General features: G+C 46.6%; 1 protein-coding gene across 2 annotated transcripts in view; it reads right to left on the bottom strand.

The window, feature by feature from the left end:
• Nucleotides 1-22,350, bottom strand: part of SNX29 (sorting nexin 29) — a 609,178-nt gene that overhangs the window by 514,949 nt on the left and 71,879 nt on the right. For both annotated transcript variants that reach the window (XM_030924514.1, XM_030924515.1), the window contains 4 exons: nt 16,537-16,717; nt 12,472-12,542; nt 10,307-10,555; nt 6,689-7,064 (listed from right to left, as the gene is read on the bottom strand). In XM_030924514.1, the coding sequence (XP_030780374.1) occupies nt 6,689-7,064; nt 10,307-10,555; nt 12,472-12,542; nt 16,537-16,717 (877 nt within the window). The remainder of the gene's footprint in view (nt 1-6,688; nt 7,065-10,306; nt 10,556-12,471; nt 12,543-16,536; nt 16,718-22,350) is intronic.

Below are 22,350 nucleotides of genomic sequence, written 5' to 3'. Positions count from 1 at the left end.
TCTAAGATAATTCTTGACCCTTTCCCGCAACATATCCAAGTACAAGGCGAAGCCAGGCCCCAAGAGGATGAGGTTCCAAACCCGAGAAGTGAGCCCCAAGGACCACCACCTCAAAATAAGTTACATTAAAGATTGCTGGTCAGGCCAGTGGCTCACACTTGTAATCCCAGTACTTTGGGAGGCCGAGGCAGAAGGATCACTTGAGCCCAGGAGTTCGAGCCCTGTCTTTGCAAAACATTTAAAAATTAGCCAGGTGTGGTGTTGCACACCTGTAGACCCAGCTACTGGAGCGGCTGAGGTGGGAGGATCCCTTGAGCCCGGGAGGTCAAGGGCTGCAGTGAGCCAAGATCATTCCACTGCCTCCAGCCTGGGCCACAAAGCAAGACCCTGTCTCAAAAAAAAAAAAAAAAAACCACTCCAGGCACTGTGGCTAACGCCTATAATCCCAACACTTTGGGAGGCCAAGGTGGGTGGATCACCTGAGGTCAGGAGTTTGAGACCAACCTGGCCAACATGGTGAAACCCCATCTCTACTAAAAATACAGAAAAATTAACCGGGTGTGGTGGTGGGCACCTGTAATCCCAGCTACTTGGGAGGCTGAGGCAGGAGAATCGCTTGAACCCAGGAGGCAGGGATTGCAATGAGCCAAGATTGTGCCACTGTACTCCAGCCTGAGTGACAGAGCGAGAATCCATCTCAAAAACAAACAAACAAACAAACAAAAAATATATATATACATATATATAATACACTCATTAGCTCATCTTCATAACACTAGATACTCTTAAACATCATTTGAGATGTTTGAGATTCCAAACGTCAAGATGTCAAGGCTTAAACTACAAAATCTTCTGCTGTTAACTGTCCCCCTGTGGCTGCACATTTAGGTCAACTCCAGTGTTCTGCTTCTCTGAATAAGGACTTTGGTATCTAGATGCAGCAACTTTTCCCTGAATCGAGGGTATGTTCTCCGGGTAGCTTCTCGCACTGGGACTGCTAAATCAAGTGGAATAAACATCCTTAAGTTCACGCCAATTTGTCAAACTGCTTTCCCCCAAGGCTATCAACTGCTTCCAGCTGTCTTCGAGGGCAGCCCCTGTGCACCACCCCTGCAGCCTCATTCATCCCACAGACACTAAGTGGATGCCATGGGATGTGCCTGGAACTGAGGACCCACTGACAGCAAGATCTTTCCCTTCCACCAGGGTGCCAACCCAAGGTCTCTGCAAATATGATGGGTAAAATATGCGGCCTTGTTTCCCTTTGCATTTGCTTAACTGCTAGTGAGATGCAGAATAGCGAGACGCCACATATGTTTGTAGTTCTTTCTGAATTATGTTTCCCCCTACTTCCCTACCGGTATCAGAGAACACAAATAAAGTGATTTAAAAAGCCCTGTCTGGGCCTGGCGCAGTGGCCCATGCCTATAATCCCAACACTTTGGGAGGCCAACATGGGAGGATCACTTGAGGCCAGGAAGTCAAGACCAACCTGGGCAATGCCTTGAGACCCCATTTCTATAAAAAATTAGCTGCGCCTGGTGGCATGCACCTATAGTCCTAGCTACTCAGGAGGCTGAGGTAGGGAGATCACTTGACACTAGGAGTTCAAGGCCGCAATGAGCTGTGATCAGTCCACTGCACTCTAGCCTGGATGACAGAGCAAGACCTGTCTCAAAAAACAAAAAAACAAAACAAAACAAAACAAAACAAAAAAAAAACAAAGAAGAAAACGACAAACCCTGACTGTAATAAAAATACTATCCCTTTTAAAGAAATATACAAAAAGCAAAGCTAATACTTGAGATAAATACTGAGGCAGAAGAAACAAGACTTCTTCAGACATCAAAGAAGTGGTTTAATGACCAGTAAACCGAGGAATAAGCCTAACTTTGACCAACAGAGGATCTTAGAGACAACAGGGCAGCAGACTCTGCCAGAAGCTTTGGCAATCCACAGTGAGCTTCTCCCGGTCTGGCCACATTCCCCTCACACATCTGCTGTGCACCAGCCCCCTTGACCTTCCCTGTGAACATCAGCTTAGAATCAAAATCAAAGCATTACTCAGCAGGCCACCCCATCACTCCGCGGTGTCTTCCCCAGGCTGCTCTGTGGAAGGGTCAATCAAGATCCCTCTTAATCCCAGGGAGTGCTGTCCGGAGTCTGCAGGAGGCCCTCTGGCTTCAGAGGGCCCAGGCCAAGTGAAGGCCACCCTGCACTGTGTTGGGCATTTACACATCACAATGCTGGGGGCTGCCTTGGCTCACACACTAGCCTCACCCATGTGACTACACTCAGTGGCATCAGCAAGCAGCATCTCCTCAAAGGCCCAGATTACAAAGTAAAGGCACGTGGCCAGGTGTGGAGGCTCACGCCTGCAATCCCAGCACTTTGGGAGGCTGAAGCAGGTGGATCACTTGAGCTCAGGAGTTCAATACCAGGCTGGCCAACATGGTGAAACCCCGTCTCTACTAAAAATACAAAAATTAGCCGGGCGCAGTGGTGCACTCCTATAGTCCCACCTACTCTGGAGGCTGAGGCAGGAGAATCGCTTGAACCCAGGAGACGAAGGTTGCAGTGAACTCAGATCACGCCACTGCACTACAGCTAGGGCCATGAAGCAAGACTGTTCTAAAAAAAAAAAAGAATAAAGGCACTTGCGAGGGTTAATTGTATGTGTCAATTTGGCTGGGCCACAAAACCCAGACATTTGGTCAAAAATTATTCTAGATGTTTCTATAAGGGTATTTTTTGGATGAGATTAACATTTTAAATCAGTAAATTTTGGGTGAACCAGATTACGCTGCATAATGTGGGCGGGCTTCATGCAAGCAGTGCAAGGCCTCAATAGGAAAAAGATGGACCTTCCAGAAGAAGAAGAAATTCCACCAGCAGATTGCCTCTGGACCTGAATTGCAACTCTTCCCTGGGTCTCCAGTCCACATGCCTACCCTGCGGATTTTGGACTTCCCAGCCCCACAATCACATGAGCCAATTCCTTTTTTTTTTTTTTTTTTTTTGAGACGGAATCTCGCTCTGCCGCCCAGGCTGGAGTGCAGTGGTGCCATCTCAGCTCACTGCAAGCTCCGCCTCCCGAGTTCACGCCATTCTCCTGCCTCAGCCTCCAAGTAGCTGGGACTACAGGCGCCCGCCACCTCGCCCGGCTAGTTTTTTGTATTTTTTAGTAGAGGCGGGGTTTCACCGTGTTAGCCAGGATGGTCTCGATCTCCTGACCTTGTGATCCGCCCGTCTCGGCTTCCCAAAGTGCTGGGATTACAGGCTTGAGCCACCGCGCCCGGCCCAATTCCTTAAAATAAATCGAGAGAAGACTGGGCACGGTGGGTCATGCCTGTAATCCCAGCACTCTGGGAGGCCAAGGCAGGTGGATCACAAGGTCAGGAGTTTGAGTCCGGCCTGGACAACAGGACGAAACCCCATCTCTACTAAAAACACAAAAGTTAGCAGAGCGTGGTGGGTACCTGTAATCCCAGCTACTTGAGAGGCTGAGGCACAAGAATTACTTAAACCCCGCAGGCAGAGGTTGCAGTGAGCCGAGACCATGCCACTCTACTCCAGCCTGGGTAACAAAGCAAGAATCTATCTCAAAAACAAAACAAAACAAACAAACAAACAGACAGGAAACAGAGACACAGACAGACAGAAACAGAGATAGATAGAGACGGAGTTAGAGGTAGAGACAGAGGTAGAAATTGAGGCAAAAACAGAGCAGGACAGAGAAGGAACTATACACATCCACATACGGAATGCCCCCTGCTCAGTCCTGCCCCACTGGTTCTGCCTCTCTGGAGAGCCCTGAATAACACAGCAGGTCACACGACTTGGATGCCAGATACAAAAACACTCATATCCTATGAGCAAGAACAAGGCTGCTGAAAAGCTGCCCTAACAAAGAGTTCAGTCGTAGGAAAAAATCTTGCGTGTGAAAATATTCATTTGAGATAGGCTGCAAACAAAAGATAGGCTGATAACAAAACGCAAAAACAGAAACCATCAACCTAAATACCCAACAAAAGGGGAAACATTTCACAAGTCATAACATGTTGAGCTGACTGAACGGCAACTGCATTAGCCAGGGTTCTGCGGAGAAATAAAACCAAGGGGTGTGTGCATGGAGAGAGAGACAGATACAGACACAGGTTTCTATTGAGGAACTGGTCCACGCAACCACAGAGACCAGGAAGTCCCATGACCCACAGTCCACAAGCTGAAGACCCAGGAAAGCTGGTGGTGTGGCGAAGTCCAAGCCTGAAGCCTGAGAACCAGGATAGCAGATGTTAGCAGTCCCTGGCCCAGGGCAGAAAACCCATGTCCCAGCTGAAGCTAGCAGGCGGAAAGGAAAGAATCCCTCCCTGCCTTCACTTGTTCTGTTCAGGCCCTCAATAGATTAGATGGGGTCCATCCACACTGGGGAGGGCTGTCTCCTTTACTGAGTCCACCAATTTAGACAGTACCCTCACCCAGAAACATCCTCACTGACGCACCCAGAAGCAGAAGTAATGTTCAATCTGGGCACCCCACAGCCCAGTTAAGCTGACACACAAAATTAATCATCACATCAACAAATCAGTATTCATAACTATGTAGAAATATGAAAAACATTTGACAGAAGAGCCAGGCGCAGTGGCTCACACCTACAATCCCAGCACTTTGGGAGGCCGAACCGGGCAGATCATGAGGTCAGGAGTTTGAGATCAGCCTGGCCAACATGGTGAAACCCCGTCTCTACTAAAAATACAAAAATTAGCTGGGCATAGTGGCGGGCACGTGTAATCCCAGCTACTTGGGAGGCTGAGGCAGGAGAAACACTTGAACCCTGGAAGCAGAGGTTGCAGTGACCCAAAATGGAGCCATTGTGCTCCAGCCTGTGTGACAGAGCAAGACCCATCTCAAAAAAAAAAAAAAAAAAAATTGACAGTATAAGCTTTGGATTACAGCATATCTGAATCCAAATCTCAACTTTGCCAATGGTTTTGACAAATCTTGCCTCTCTATGGAATCCTGTTCTTCTGTCTGTAAAATGGGGGTGATATGCCCATGAACCTCATAGGGTTGCTAGAAGTCTTACAATACAGTGTACAAACCACCTGCAGCATCTGGCATATCTCAGATGATCAATAAGGTAACACTATTAGTGCAAGTATCCATGTGGATGAGGACTAGAGTAAAAATAAAAACTATAATAGGCACAGTCTCATCAGAAAAAAAAAAAAAAAAAAACCCTAATATTAAAACAACATGAAAATGAAAATCTTAGGGCTAAAGATATACTGCAGCCTAAACAATACTGTAAGATGTAGGTCAGATAGAAAGATACATTTCTGTACATTCATTTTACACTTTTTATTTTTTGTAGAGATGGAGTCTTGCTGTGTTGCCCAGGCTGCTCTCAAACTCTTGGCCTTAAGCAGTACTCCCACCTCAGCCTCCCAAAGTGCTGGGATTACAGGCATGAACCACTGCACCTGGCCTCATTTTACACTTTAAGGAACTGGATTTTGCAGTAGTCATGATTAGGAGGGCACTGGGCGCTACAAAGCCTAAGAGGTAACTAGCTTATTTGGGGTATTTTGGGGTTTTTTTATTTGAGAAGGACTTTCTCTCCTGTTGCCCAGGCTAGAGTGCAGTGGTGTCATCTTGGCCCCGCCTCCCATGTTCAAGCAATTCTCCTGCCTCAGCATCCGAAGTATCTGGAGTTACAGGCATGCACCATCATGCCAGGCTAATTTTGTATTTTTTTAGTAGAGAAGGGGTTTCACCATGTTAGGCTGGTCTCGAACTCCTGACCTCAGGTGATCCACCCACCTTGGTGTCCCAGAGTGCTGGGATTACAGGTGTGAGCCATTGCGCCCGGCCAACTCCACGGTTAAGGCAGCAGGTACAGGCAAGTTACCGCTATTCACACCCCTGCAGATAAACACCGAAGTCACCATACCACAACTATTCTCCTAACCCTGCCTTCGTCCTGAGCTTCCTGCACTAGTGGCAAGTCAGATGCAAGGAAAATTCAGAGTAAAAATAAAAAATAAGAATAGGCACAGTCTCATCAGACTGTGAAACCCTGTGAACCCTGGGAAGTGAAAATGACAGATGTATGTATAAAGCAAGAATTTCAAGGCACACATTCTGACATTAACTTTGTATTAAGTGCCCTCAAATGTACTCCCTTCCCCTCTTTCAGTTCTCAGGGAAAGAGCAAATAACACTCCTTCCAAACAACACTCCTAAATCAACACCTGAAGAATGAATGATGCCCTGGGCAAATATAAAACCTGCTGTCGTATTTCACCTAATACCACGGAAAGAGAAAACGGTGAACGTAACCCCTCATTAAAAGTACAAGGGGAGGCTGGGCATGGTGGCTCACGCCTATAAACCTAGCACTTTGGGAGGCCAAGGCAGGCGGATCACTTGAGGTCAAGAGTTTGAGACCAGCCTGGTCAATGTGGTGAAACCCCATCTCTACTAAAAACAGAAAAACTAGCTGGGTGTGGTGACAGGTGCCTGTAATCCCAGCTACTCGGAAGGCTGAGGCGGGACAATAGCCTGAACCCGGGAGGTGCAGGTTGCAGTGAGCTGAGATCATGCCACAGCACTTCAGCCTGGGGGACGGTGAGACTCCATCTTACACACACACACACACACACAAAGAAGTGTGACGGGAACTTACTTCTCAGGTGACTCTGCGTGGCCCCTGTGCTTCCTTCCTGATGAGTTTCCATACACATCATCTTCGTTTTCATCCACATCTTCATCGTCGATGCTTTTCACATCAAGCTTCTGGTACCCAAACTCCCCATTCAAAGACAGGGAATCAATTTTCCATGAGTTGCTGCTCTGGCTTCCATTGGAATTTGGCCCAAAGGGGCTTTCAAAGGCTGACATGATATTTACAGAGGAGCGGTCGGAGTTGTCCTCCGAGCTCTCTCCTGCCCCAGATGTCTTTTTAAAAACGTCCCCAGAGTTCTGCTCATCCTCCTCATCATCAAATGAGATAATGTTGGTCACTTTCTTTTTCTTCTTTCGCTCCTTTTTGCATTTGGCATCTGGCAAAAGAAAAAAAAGAAGATATGGTATAAGCAAAAGTAGGCAAGACAAAAGGATGATGGAACCAATTTACCTCCAGGTTATGGAAAATACTATTCTACTGAGAAATCCACTGTAACATTAATTCAGACTTTTTAAAATCCTCAATGAAAACCTGCGTACAGAAGATTGAGCAGAATGGATACAGCCCTCTACCTCTGATTTAAATAAACACACCACAGAACCCACATTGAAACTGTTCCTTCTAAGCAGTCACTTTGATGCGAAGGATGCTACCATTACCAAAATGATCTTCAATGCTTCTCTTTGGAAAATATTCTCATAGCCATAGATGAGACCAGGAAAACCAGCTGGGGGGTGTAGTCAAGAGTCAAACAGCCTCCAATTCCTGCCATTCCTGTGCAATGCCCCTTTGCAATGGGGCTTTGTGGCTCCTTCCAGCCAGAGGTGATGTCTATTTCTGTACTCTCTTGAACCTGGCTGGCGTAGTGCTCCGCTTTTTTTTTTTTTTTTTTTTTTACGAGTTGGAGCATCTCGCTCTATTGCCCAGGCTGGAGTACAATGGTGCAATCATAGCTCACTGTAACCTCCAATTCCTGGGATCAAACAATCCTCCGGCCTCAGCCTCCTGAGTAGCTGGGACTACAGGTGCATGCCACAACACCTAGCTAATTTTTTTTTTTTTTAAGATGAGGTCTTGCTGTGCTGCCCAGGCTGGTCTCAAAACTTCTGGCCTCAGCCTCCTAAATTGCTGGGATTATAGGCATGAGCCACCATGCCCTGCTTTTACCAAGAGAATGTGGCAGAAAGGGCCGGGCGCAGTGGCTCACGCCTGTAATCTCAGCACTTTGGAGGTGAAGGTGGGTGGATCACCTGAGTTCAGGAGTTCAAGACCAACCTGGCAAACATGGTGAAACCCCATCTCTACTAAAAATACAAAAAAAAAAAAAAAAAATCAGCTGGGTGTGGTGGCAGATGCCTGTAATCCCAGCTACTTGGGAGGCTGACGCAGGAGAATTTCTTGAACATGGCAGGCAGAGGTTGCAGTGCGCTGAGATTGCACCATTGCATTCCAGTCTGGGTGACAGAACAAGCCTCTGCCTCAAAAAAAAAAAAAAAAAAAAAGTGGCAGGAATAACACTGTGTGAGTTCTAGTAGCTAGGTGTTAACAGGTCTCACAGCTTTGCCTTTGCTCTCCCAGACAGAGGCCCTGACCCCATACATAAAGAAGCCAGTTCAGCCGACTGGAGGATGAGAGACCATGAGCACAACCTGAGCCGCCCCAGCACTGATTCCAGACATGTGGATGGGGCCATCTTGGATCTTCCAGTCTAACCACCAGCTCCCATGAGTGAGCCCAAAGAATCCAGCGGAAAAGCCACCATGCCAACCCAACTAAAAAAGGAACGAACTGTGGTGGTTTTAAGTCGCTACATTTTTTAATCACTTGTTATAGAGCAAACGCTAACTGAAAAACAAATCAAGCCTGCCTTAGTGACCAGCACTCGGAGAAGACTCTTTGTGCCCCCATTTTAATCATCACACTTGGATGTAAGACACTTTGAGCCAATTCCAAAAACCTAATCCGTCTAAACCAATGTGTGATGCGGTGAGGCCTCACTGGTATAGCACAACTTCGAGATTACCTCAAAAGCAGAGTTTCAAAAATGGGTGGGACTGCTACTCGTGTGGGTGTAGAAATTTCAGTGTCTTTGTTACACGAAGCCATCAACAGCCCTATCTCCTACACTGTTCATGCAGGGTCTCTGCTGGAGAAGCACAGGGCAAGACAAACAAGGCCACTGTATACCAAACACACCATGGGATTCTGCACTTTCACCATCAGTAATTCCAAACGGATGGCCCCAGTTACTGCCTTGTTTAAGAGATCTGAGGATACTGAGACTAAGTACTTAAGCCCAAAATTTCCAATTTCAACAAGGCGCAGTGGCTCATACCTGTAATCCCAGCACTTTGGGAGGCCAAGGCAGGAGGATCACTTGAGGCCGGGAGTTCAAGACCAGCCTGGGCAACATAGCAAGACCCTGTCTCTACATATATACACATACATACTACAACAAAATTTCCAATTTTGCTGTAGTAACATCTTAATGTCCCAAAGGAATCAAAGGGTATTGAAAACTTATCACCAAATTAATCTTAATCAACTTTCTTTTTTTTATTCAATTTTTTAATTAAATTTTTTAAAAAACAGGCTGGGCACAGTGGCTCATACCTGTAATCCCAGCATTTTGAGAGGGCAGGGCAGGCAGATCACCTGAGACTAGGAGTTCAAGATCAGCCTGGCCAACATGGGAAACCCCATCTCTGCTAAAAATACAAAAAGAAGCCAGCCAGCCATGTTGGCACACGCCTGTAGTCCCCATCTGCTCAGGAGGTTAAGGCAGGAGAATTAACGTGAATCTGGGAGGTGAAGGTTGCAGTGAGCTGAGATCATGCCCCTGCACTCCAACCTGGGCAACAGAGTGAGACTCTATCTCAAAAAAAAAACAAAAAAAAGTTTAAAAATTGAGACAGGGTCTCACTACATTGCCCAGGCTGGTCTAGAACCCTTGAACTCAGGCGATCCTCCTGCCTCGGCCTCCCAAAGTGCTAGGATTACAGGCATGAGCCACCAAGCCCAGCCTGAACCAAATATCTTCTGCCTCCCCCAGACTCCCTAGAGTCAAAGCTGACAACTCCTGTCTTTCCTGAGGCCTCTACTTAAATGCCATCCCCAATCAGAGGCAAGCCCATCAGCAGATGTTCCCCATAGCAGCCTATGCTTGGCTTTCATCCCTTTTATCCTAAGGATCATAAATTATATATTTTGTCATGAACTACCCACCCACACCCATCCCAAAGGAGACTGCAGGCTACCTGCTGGCAATCTGTCCTTCCTATTCAGCTCACTGCCTAGCACACAGAATACGATGAAGGAACAAATAAAGGAATGAATGAATGAAGATCGATGTCATCTGGCTCCCGGTGTCTCTCACACCCTCACTTTCCGTTTGCTATGGCTGAGCTGCTCATTTTTCCACCCGGCAATTCTCGCATCTAGATAAGGCCGTCAGAGCCCTTTCAGAGTGAATGAGAATGAGAAACAGAAACACAAACGGAAAACAAGTGTACTGGACTCTATTCCCCTTGGAATGACTTTCAGAAGATGAGGTATGTCCACCCCATCAGCCACATTCTGCTTCCCTCTGCTCCGCCTCGAGCACCCGTTCCCACTCACCAGCACTGACATTCCTGGACACGACAGGCAAGGGGTCGGTCTCCTGTTCAGGTTTGATGAGGATGGAGACGGCAGAGGAGGCTGTGATCTCCCTGAACAGGCTGCTCACTCCTTGCGTGGACTCCTTCAGCAAGGAGGTCACATTCTGCGTTGACTCCTTTAAGAGGTCTGAAACGGTGGGAGCAAACTTACTCTGCCCGTTCAAATCCTTGTTGTCGATGTTAATCGCAAAGAGTATGGAGTTCAGACCTGCCCAAAACAAGGGAGAAGTCTGGAGTGCTTGCTGATGGGCAGTCATACCACCAACAAGAGAAGACAGCTGCAGACAACAGAGTACAGAAGAGGAGACACACTGATCTTAAATAGGTATAAAAATACCTCCCACATGGAGGTTGTAGGGAGCTGACATTGTGCCACTGCACTCCAGCCTGGGTGACAGAGTAAGACCCTGTCTCAAAAAACAAAAAAAAAAAACACCTCCCATGAAACTGGGGTCAGCAGACATCCGTTATCATGGGAGTTGAGTCATGCCACATTCTCTCCCTAACAGGCAGGAAGATAAATACAAATAAGAAGTCAACCAGGAGGAGGTGAAGGCACAAGTTCTGGGATCAGACTGCCTGGAGGTCAATTCCAGCACTGCCACCTACTAGCTACAAGACCTTGGTCCAGGCCGGGTACAGTGGCTCATCCCTGTAATCCCAGCACTTTGGCAGGCCAAGACAGGTGGATCACCTGAGGTCAGGAGTTCAAGACCAGCCTGACCAACACGGAGAAACCTCATTTCTATTAAAAATATGAAATTAGTCGGGTGTGGTGGTACATGCCTATAATCCCAGCTACTGGGGAGGCTGCACAGGAGAATCGCTTGAACCCAGGAGGCAGAGGTTGCGGCGAGCCAAGATCATGCCACTGCACTCCAGCCTCGGCAACAAGAGTGAAACTCCGCCTCAGAAAAAAAAAAAAAGACCTTGGTCCAGCAACTTATCATCTCCCTGTACTCCAGTCACCTTATCTGTAAGATGGGGACAATATTATCTCTCTCATAGGACTGTAAGTATTAAAGGCAATCACTCACAAGACACTCAGTTCCATAAACCATCAAATATGCACTGATAACATCATCATCATTACTGTGGTCAGAAACTTATACTGGCATCTTATGGTCTGCAAAGAAATCATGGTCAAATCCTTTTACTCATCAATGGACATGACTAACATAACCCCAAATACATAAGACTTAGTATAAACTTTCAAGGAAAAACAAAAATGAGGCAACAAAGAACTTGGAAAGAGGAAGCAAGCTGCCCACTTCAGTCCGGCTGATTCCACCTTTCACCCTTTGAGTCAAAGGGCAAACAATGTAACAGTCCACCAAGTAACATCAACCCAGGGTCTCCATAATGACTGTCACGTGTGCGGCTCCCGATCTCACATGATTCTCTCACAGCCCCATGAAGGTGATGGCTGAGACAGCATGATTCCCATCTCACAGAGAGGAAAGAAAAGGTAGCAAAGCTTATAGCATCTGCCCCAGGTCACCAGTTAGCAAGGAGTAAAGCCAGGATTCAAAGGTAGGTCTCCCACCTCCAATTCCCCGCAAGGTATATTACATCTCCAAAGCCCAACTAAAAACCTCAACTCTTCGCTTTCTCTGCCAGGGTCTCACATTCTAGATAAATAGACCCAACACTCTGGTCGGGCATGGTGACTTACACCTGCAATCCCAACACTTTGGGAGGCCAAGGCGAGTGGATTACTTGAGCCCAGGAATTTGAGACCAGCCTGGCCAACATAGTGAAACCCTATCTCTATTAAAATACAAAAATTAGCTGGGCGTGGTGGCAGGCGCCTGTAATTCCAGCTTTTCGGGAGGTTGAGACAGGAAAATGACTTGAACCCAAGAGGCGGAGGTTGCAGTGACCCGAGATCGCACCACTGCACTCCAGCCTGGGCGACAGAGTGAGGCTCTGTCTTTAAAAAAATAAAAATAAAAAAACCAACATTCAGTGCTAGTAAAAGAAGGACAGCAGCAAGTGACTCATTAAGTTGTTGAGGGACAGAGAAGAATCACAACATTCCATGGCGTTGTGGATCTGCCCCAAGGCAGCCCCTCCGCTCGCAAGTGTCACAAGGCACGGCGCCCTGGTCTGGGCCAGGCTTACCCGCTGCCATGGTTGGAAGCATGCTGGACCTCTCTTCATCCATCACAAAAGACCAGTCTTCATAAAAAGTGCTGCAGATTCAAAGAGAAGACGAAATCATTCTTAGCAGTGGTTCTCTGCGTCTATTAACCAAGAAATTTCATTACATGGCTCCCTGGAAGATCTGCACCTGGTCACCCCAGGAGGGATATGATTTGTCTGAGGTCTCTGCTGGTTTAAAGCTTCTGCTTATGAACAGAAGATCGAACACACACATCCTACAACTTCCTCGCTGGTCCCCCGAGACCCCCAGCTTCGGAGTACTAAAATAGACATTATATGTAAATGTATTTATAAAGCAGCAAAGTAGGAGGGACCAGTCAGGTGGGTGACTTCCACTCAAGCAATGTCCCCAAGAGACAGACAGGAAATCCAAGCCAGCTAACAGGGCTCGCCTGATTTACCTAATACAAGAAGAGACCATTTCAGACAGAAATTACAGAGCCTCTATGGCTTCATCAACCAGGGCATTTAATATAATGCCTGCCTTGGCCAGGCATGGTGGCTCATGCCCGTAATCCCAGCAATTTGGGAGGCTGGGGTGGGAAGATCACTTGAGATCAAGAGTTCGAGACCAGCCTGGCTAACACAGTGAAACCTCAACTCTATTAAAAATATAAAAAATCAGCTGGGCATGGTGGCAGATGCTTGTAATCCCAGCTACTCAAGAGGCTGAAGCAGGAGAATCGCTTGAACCTGGAGGCTCAGTAAGCAGAGATCGCACCACTGTACTCCAGCTTGGGCGAAAGAGCGAGACTCCACCTCGAAATAATAATAACAATAATAATAATAATAATAATAATAATAATATAATGCCTGCCTAGGTTACAGACCTGAAAGCCCATATTATCCTTGGAAAAGGCCAGGAGGCTAAAAATGCACCACAAATCTAGATGGCATTGGGATAAGGGCGTCAAGGAAGCCTACAGGGCCTGTCTTAAAAGCAGTTCTCCCGAGTCCAACTTCCAAGCTCTCTCTGACTTCCTGTCAAGCAATGACAACCAAAAATCCCCAATGCCATAACTTCCCCTCCAGGTCACTGAATTCTAAATTAATTGAGGCAAAAGTCAATTTCACGAAAGCAAAGTCAGGGATACACAATCTGTAGTTGAGTGAGGAGTTGGAAAAATTAGTCACTGAAGGGACTGAATACAACTAACAGAAACTAACACTGGGTACACACAGACATAAAGATGGTAAACAACAGACACTGGGGGCTGCTACAGAGAGTAGAGAGGGAGAAAAGCATGGACTAAAAAACTACCTACCGGGTACCATGTTCACTACCTGGGAGATGGGTTCAATCGTGTCCTAAACCTCGGCATCATGCAATGTTCCCAGGTAACAAATCTGCACATGTACCCCCTGAATCTAAAATAAAAATTGAGGCTGGGAACAGTGGCTCACGCCTGTAATCCCGGCACTTGGGAGGCTGACATGGTGGATCACTTGAGGCTGGGAGTTCGAGACCAGCCTGGCCAACACAGTAAAACCCCATCTCTACTAAAAATGCAAAAATTAGCTGGGCGTGGTGGTACACACCTGTAATCCCACCTACCGGGCAGGCTGAGGCAGGAGAAAGAGAGAAGAGGTGCATTTCCAATATACTTTCCCAGAAAATGCTAGTAGACGTACAAATCACGTGCTTAAGCTGACATTCTGACTGCACCTGATTCCTAAAATCATGATCCTTTAAAAATCTGAGCCCATTTTCGTGCGTCTAAATGAATGTGTTTTCCCCACATCGGGTTGGGGAAGTGGCTGGTGATCCAGCTAAGGTCAACTGTGATTCTTACCTGCTGGACTCACTTCTTCTTCTTGTTCACTTCAACTTCAAGACTGAGTATGTAACTCTGAACTACCCATAAATGATATGCTGGAAAGAGCTTCACAGAAACTCACTTCAAGAAAGAGGAGTAGGCCGGGCGCGGTGGCTCAAGCCTGTAATCCCAGCACTTTGGGAGGCCGAGAAGGGCGGATCATGAGGTCAGGAGATCGAGACCATCCGGGCTAACACGGTGAAACCCCGTCTCTACTAAAAATACAAAAAAAAAAAAAAAACTAGCCGGGCGAGGTGGCGGGCACCTGTAGTCCCAGCTACTCAGGAGGCTGAGGCAGGGGAATGGCGTGAACCCGGGAGGCGGGGCTTGCAGTGAGCTGAGATCCGGCCACTGCACTCCAGCCTGGGTGACAGAGCTAGACTCCGTCTCAAAAAAAAAAAAAAGAAAGAAAGAAACAGGAGTAGGCCACACACAGTAGCTCACGCCTGTAATCCCAGCACTTTGGGAGGCCGAGACGGGCGGATCACAAGGTCAGGAGATCGAGATCATCCTGGCTAACACGGTGAAATCCCGTCTCTACTAAAAATACAAAAAATTAGCCAGGTATGGTGGCGTGCGCCTATAGACCCAGCTACTCAGGAGGCTGAGGCAGGAGAATCGCTTGAACCCGAGAGGCAGAGGTTACAGTGAGCCGAGATCACGCCACTACACTCCAGCCTATGCAAAAAAGCAAGACTTTTTCTCAAAAACAAAAAAAAAAAAGAAAAGAGAGAAAGAAACAGGAGTGTGTTTTCCTTAACTAAAGCTGGTTAATGCCCCAGAGGTCCAGACGTTCTCAGCCCCCTGGACTCTGACCCTGAGCAGTACACAGGTGTCGTCAGTGTCAGTCCTCCTGGCTCCCAAGTCCTCCCATTTTGGACCCACACAACTGAACAAAGAGCCACAGGCAACAGAGAACTTTAAGGGTATTTTTAAGAGCCCCAGTGCACAATACCAGAAAACCTGAGACATTACCAGTAGAGAGGTGACCACAGCAGCAGATAAAGCAGAAGAGGAGACCTGAACTAAGGAACACAGGTCAAGATATAAAATCAAGGGAACACACCACACTGCTCACAAACTGCCCACTGATTGAATTCAGGGAAATTTCACTGTTGAAGATCCGGGCATTGCTGATGGGGAAGTTACTTAAGGAACCAGAAAAGGATTCATCAATGTCACTCCGTATCACTCAAGGACACAAAACAACATGTCTAGTCCACCATTCTCAGAGCAAAAGTAATGGCCATACCCAGGCATGGTGGCTCACGCCTGTAATCCCAGCATTTTGGGAGGCCTAGGTGGGCGGATCACCTAAGGTGAGGAGTTTGAGACCAGTCTGGTCAACATAATTAAACCCCGTACCTACTAAAAATACAAAAAATTAGCTGGGTGTGGTGGCACATGCCTATAATCCCAGCTACTCAGGAGGCGCTGAGGCAGGAGAATCGCTCAAACTGGGGAGACGGAAGTTGCAGTGAGCCCAGATAGCATCGCTGCACTCCAGCCTGGGCAACAGAGTGAAACTCCGTCTCAAAAACAAACAAACAAAAACCAAAAAAATGACTTCCTTCTCCAAGTTAAAATTTCCATGTTTTTTTCAGTTTGGGATTGAATGAATGCAAGAATCCCAAATTAAAACTCTATGCCTGGCATGGTAGCTCACATCTGTAACCTCAGCACTTTGCGAGGCTGAGGTGGGAAGATTACTTGAACCTAGGAGTTCAAGACTAGCCTGGGCAACACACTGAGACCCCATCACTACAAAAAAAATGTTTAAATTAGCCAGGCATGGTGGCATACGCTTATGGTCCTAGCTGCTCAGGAGGCTGAGGTGGGAGGATTGCTTGAGCCAGGGAAGTCCAGGCTGCAATGACCTGTGTTCATGCCACTGCACTCCAACTCGGGCAACAAAGCAAGACCCTGTCTTAAAAAAAAAAAAATCCAGAAAGTGAAGAGCAAGCTATGTCCTAAGACAACAGCTCTCTCCACATTCAAGTGCCATGCCGAGCCCTTTACAGGCAGTCTCTCAATGATTCTCCCCCAAGTTTCCCCACAGCTCAGCAGAACACTCCAGAGCTGTCAAAGGGAGGCCCACTTGCCCCAGATCAGGGAACTAGGATGAAAATCCAGGTGGTCTGACTCCAGACTCCAAGGTCTTCACCCGATGTTCCACCCCATCCCAGGTCCCATCCCGGCCACGTACCTGAGCCTACAGCGGTCGGCCAGGAGCATGTGCAGGTAGCGCTCCAGGGAGTGCTCGTTGAGGGCACAGCGCAGCCAGGCGCGGCCCCGGCCCACATCTGAGGCGATGTGGCGCAGGGAGTAGAAGCGCTGCAGCTCGTGCTTGTTGAGGACCTCCTTCACGTAGTACCAGAACACGGGCTCTATAGAGAGAGGGCACAGGCACCTGGCACTCAGACTGGTGTACTGAGCATTGGGAGAGGAACACACAAAGCCCCTAGGCGATGTTGGAGATTGTAACAGAGCATCCCCTTAGGATGGAAAAGGTGGGGGATAACACCAAAGACATGGAATCAACCCAAACACCCACCAATAGTGGACTAGATAAACAAAATGTGGTACATTTACACAACGGAATACTACGCAGCCATGAAAAAGAATAAAATTGTGTCCTATGCAGCAACACGGATGACTGGAGGCCATTATCCTAAGCGAATTACACAGAAATAGAAAATCAAATACTGTATATTCTCACTTATAAATGGAAGCTAAACACTGGGTACACACAGACAAAAAGATGGCAAATAAGAGACACTGGGGACTGCTAGAGAGAGTAGAGAGGGAGAAGAGCATGGACTGAAAAACTACCTACCGGGTACTATGTTCACTACCTGGGAGATGGGTTCAATCGTGCCCTAAACCTCGGCATCACACAATGTTCTCAGGTAACAAACCTGCACATGTACCCCTTGAATCTAAAATAAAAATTGAGGCTGGAAACGGTGGCTCACGCCTGTAATCCCAGCACTTGGGAGGCTGACGTGGTAGATCATTTGAGGCTAGGAGTTCGAGACCAGCCTGGCCAACACGGTAAAACCCCGTCTCTACTAAAAATGCAAAAATTAGCTGGGCGTGGTGGCGCACACCTGTAATCCCACCTACCGGGCGGCTGAGGCAGGAGAATCACTTAAACCCAGGAGGCAGAGGTTGCAGTGAGGTGAGATTGCACCACTGCACTTCAGCCTGGTGACAGAGCAAGACTCAGTCTCCAAAACAATAATGAAATTTTTAAAAAGTGGGAGATATAGAAGAGTATATCAAAAATAAGAATGACTCTAAAACCTCGCATCCAGGAAAGACCAACGATGACATTTTTAAGAATTCTCAGTCTTTTTTACTGCACTTTTCTTTTTTATAATAAAATCAACGTTTGCTGTAGGCTGAATTATAATCCTCAAAGATATTGATGTCCTAAGCTCCAGAATTCTCTGAATACTGTGTTATATGGTAAGAGTCTTTGCAACTGTGTTAGGATCTGGAAATTGGGAGGTTATCTTGCGTCATCCCTGTGAGGCTGATATAATCACAAGATCTTCATCAGAGGCAGGCAGAGACAAACCTGACGCAGAAGAGGAGGACATGATGTGACCAGAGAAGCAAAGACTAGCATGGGGCAGCCATAGCCAAGGAAGGTGGGCAGAGAGCAGACTCTGGAAGGACCAGGAACAGATTCGGCCCTGGAGCCTCCAGAAGCAAGCAGCCCTGCTGTCACCTTGACTTTAGCCCAGTGAAGCTGATTTGGGACTTCTGGCCTCCAGAACCGTGGGAGAATAAATTACAGTGTTTAAAAGTCACCAACTGTGTATTAATTTGTTACAGCAGCCAAAAGAAAAGAACACATCAGGCCGGGCACAGTGGCTCACGCCTGTAATCCCAGCACTCCAGAAGGCCTATGCAAGCAGATCATCTGAGGTCAGGGGTTTGAGACCAGCCTGGCCAATGTGATGAAATCCCATCTCGACCAAAAATATAATAAGGAGCCAGGCACGGTGGCAGGCACCTGTAATCCCAACTACATGGGAGACTGAGGCAGGAGAATCACTTGAACCCAGGAGGCAGAGGTTGCAGTGAGCCGAGATCGCACCACTGTACTCCAGCCTAGGCGACAGAGCAACACTCTGTCTCAAAAAAACAAAACAAAAACAATAGCCTGGCACGGTAGCTCACACCTGGAATCCCAGCACTTTGGGAGGCCAAGGCAGGCAGATCACAAGGTCAAGAGATCGAGACCATCCTGGCCAAAATGGTGAAACCCCGTCTCTACTAAAAATACAAAAATTAGCTGGATGTGGTGGCGCACACCTGTAGTCCCAGCTACTCGGGAGGCTGAGGCAGGAGAATCGCTTGAACCCAGGAGGGAGACGTTGCAGTGAGCCAAGATCACACCACTACACTCCAGACTGGCAACAGAGTGAGACTCTGTCTCAAAAATAAATAAATAAATAAATAAAACCACATCATATTGTATGAGTGTATATGCATACATATTTATTTGTGTAATTTTGTATCCTGATTCATTTATTTTCTTGTCTAGATCATGAACATTTTCCTATTACAATTAAAAGTCTTTCAAAGATGATTTTTGATGGCTTTCCAGTAAAACATAACTATTTCCTTACTACGAAGGGCATGGCACATGGCCAACTTTCCCTCTGTACAGTAAAGAACACCCCTATACATAAATAATTGTCCTCATTTCTAGTTCCTTAGGAAAGATTTCCACATGTCGAATTACTCAGTCTGAGGATAGGAACAGATTTAAGGCTTTATGGGAAACCTAAGACAGTTTATTTTTATCCATAAGACAGTCATTCCTACAACTACTTGTATCTCCTCACATCCCACCACTTTTTATCCACATGCACACAGATTTTTAAATTTTTTTATATACATTTTAAATTGATTATTATTGGTTTATTTTTGAGACAAGGCCTCTCCCTCTGTCACCCAGGCTGGAGCTCACTGCAGCCTCAACGTCCTGGCCTCAAGTGATCCTCCTGTCTCGGCCTCCTGAGTAGCTGAGACACAGGCACGCACCCCCATGCCCAGCTAATTTTTTAATTTGTATTTATTTGTAGAGACGATGTTCTGCTATGTTGTGCAGTCTGGTATCAAACTCCTGGCTTCAAGTGATCCTCTTGCCTAAGATTCCCAAAATGCTAGGATTACAGTCGGGAGCCACCACGCCCAACCCCAGATTTTTTCATAGTTGTCATGCTAATGTATACATAATTTTGTGATCCATTTTCTTAACATTGGCTCTCAACACTTTTTTGGGCTGGCAATAATAATAACAGCAGCAACAGCAACTACTATTTACTGAGCAGTAACTAAGCACCAGCCATTGCAGTAAACACTTTACATCTGACATCATCACAACCAAGGCCATCACCATGTGAAAGACAAGGTCTGAAGCCAGGACAAGTGAAGCGACTCACCCAGCAACACAGTTAGTAAACAGTATGGCAGAAAGGGACCTCAGAGCTCACTGCAAACCCAAATCTTGTTGCCTTGCAAAATGAGGGGACCTGGCCTTCCTCGAAACGGTCACGTTCACAACGGTTTAATATTCCAAGTGGGGGAAGCTGAGTCTTTGCAGTTAGACCTGGCTTCCAATCTAGGAGCTAAAGAGGCTTACAGTCCCCTCTGCAATGTCACAAAGGCCTCGAACCTGCCTTCCGGAAGGAGGCAAGTACACCCATCTCCATAAACTGCATGGCAGGCTAGTTAAGTTCACTCTAATGTTTCAATTCAACTTCACTAGGATCCACCGCATTCCTCCTGTGAGCTGTGAACCGAGGTAGGCTATGTGTCACCAGCTAGAGACAACAAGAACTCGTCCCTAAGGGACTTCCAGTCTAGCAGGCAGGACAAACAGAGAAAAAGTCCATTCAACCAAATGACCTTCGGCAAGTCACTCAACCATGCTAAGCCTGAAAATCCTCTCCCATAAAATCAACACAAAAGTACAGAACCGCCCAGGGTTACTGGGGTAACTAGAAAGGGAACGAAAGCACCAAAGCACAGTGCCCAGTCCATGATGACCAATCAGCATTTGCTTAACAATTAATTCCCTTCATAGCAGAGGGCATTCGCATGGGTTCTTCTGTGTTCGCAGCATCTAAATGTACACATCTGTATGAGTGAGCATAAGTATGTGTGGATCAAGCTAATCACTGGGATCATTTAGAATAATCTTCCCAGGAATAACAAAAACCAGCAAGAGGGCAGGTCCCTCAAGACTATCTTCTGTCTCAATCCCTAAATGTCAAACTAATCCACTTCCCAAGCTCATCAGAGCAGTCTAATTCACACAACTGTACACAACAGCCTTCCTTCCACTCAGAAACCAGGACGGGGAATCTGGTGACAACTCCCTCGGCCAGCTGGCCAACAACATGCTTCGAAATACCCCAGACCATCATCTGTACATCCATCACATTTCCAATCCAGTGACTCTCACCTGCCGCCTGTCTTGAAAAATGCAGTCACCTCCCTCCGACCTTGAATCGACAGGAACACTTTAAAGCGTGTTTTCACCTTTCAATTCTGCAAATTGCTTACTGCTACAGAATCCTTTTAAAGCTTGTCAGGGTGATGCTGCTGATGATAACAATTATCCCAGCAGGGTTCTGCTTCCACGGCCAGAATGAATGTGCTCTATTTAAAGTGCAGCTCACCTGCCAATTAGCGCCTGCCGTGTCTGTAATTTAATTTAGGGATATACCGCTGATCTGCTTTGAAACAAGGTGCCAAGTCAAAAAGCAGGCAAGGGCTTCTGGTTCTGCAAACACCTGAAAGCCAAACGCCAACAAGAACAAGCGCCAGGAAGGGGTGTTGAGAAGAGCTGCCCTGGGGCACCTGTTAACAGAGGATGACTAACAGCACCAGGCTTTTGGGAAAGTTTCTATCAAGCCTTACCTATCACCGATGCCAAGAATTCATACCTTAGAGACCGCAAGGAAGACAAAAACCTTGTCCCAAATTCTAGTTCAGGCACTGAGTCACCTTGGGAAACATTTTTGTCCCCTACTTTCTTCATCTGTACAGTGGGGAGAACAGTACCTACCTGTATGGATTGCTATGAGGGAAAAATGAGAATTAGGAATACATGTAAAGTGTATCCAATAATGCAGTGAATAAATGTTAGCCATAGTGATTAACATACCCGGCATAGAATTGGTGCTCAGTGAAAACCAGCTATTAATATCACTACCACACTTGCACCAAACAGCATTCCTTTTCCTTGTTTTTTTTTTGTTTTTTTTTTTTTTAATTATACTTTAAGTTCTAGGGTACATGTGCATAACGTGCAGGTTTGTTACATATGTATATTTGTGCCATGTTGGTGTGCTGCACCCATCAACTTGTCAGCACCCATCAATTCATCATTTATATCATGTATAACTCCCCAATGCAATCCCTCCCCCCTCCCCCCTCCCCATGATAGGCCCCAGTGTGTGATGTTCCCCTTCCCGAGTCCAAGTGATCTCATTGTTCAGTTCCCACCTATGAGTGAGAACATGTAGTGTTTCGTTTTCTCTTCTTGTGATAGTTTGCTAAGAATGATGGTTTCCAGCTGCATCCATGTCCCTACAAAGGACGCAAACTCATCCTTTTTTATGGCTGCATAGTATTCCATGGTGTATATGTGCCACATTTTCTTAATCCAGTCTGTCACAGATGGACATTTGGGTTGATTCCAAGTCTTTGCTATTGTGAATAGTGCCACAATAAACATACGTGTGCATGTGTCTTTGTAGTAGAATAATTTATAATCCTTTGGGTATATACCCAGTAGTGGGATGGCTGGGTCATATGGTACATCTAGTTCTAGATCCTTGAGGAATCACCATACTGTTTTCCATAATGGTTGAACTAGTTTACAATCCCACCAACAGTGTAAAAGTGTTCCTATTTCTCCACATCCTCTCCAACAACTGTTGTTTCCTGATTTTTTAATGATTGCCATTCTAACTGCTGTGAGATGGTATCT

This window comes from Rhinopithecus roxellana, chromosome 20 (assembly GCF_007565055.1).
Source record: "Rhinopithecus roxellana isolate Shanxi Qingling chromosome 20, ASM756505v1, whole genome shotgun sequence".
NCBI lineage: Eukaryota > Metazoa > Chordata > Mammalia > Primates > Cercopithecidae > Rhinopithecus > Rhinopithecus roxellana.
This window is presented reverse-complemented; position numbering and strand designations above follow the sequence as displayed.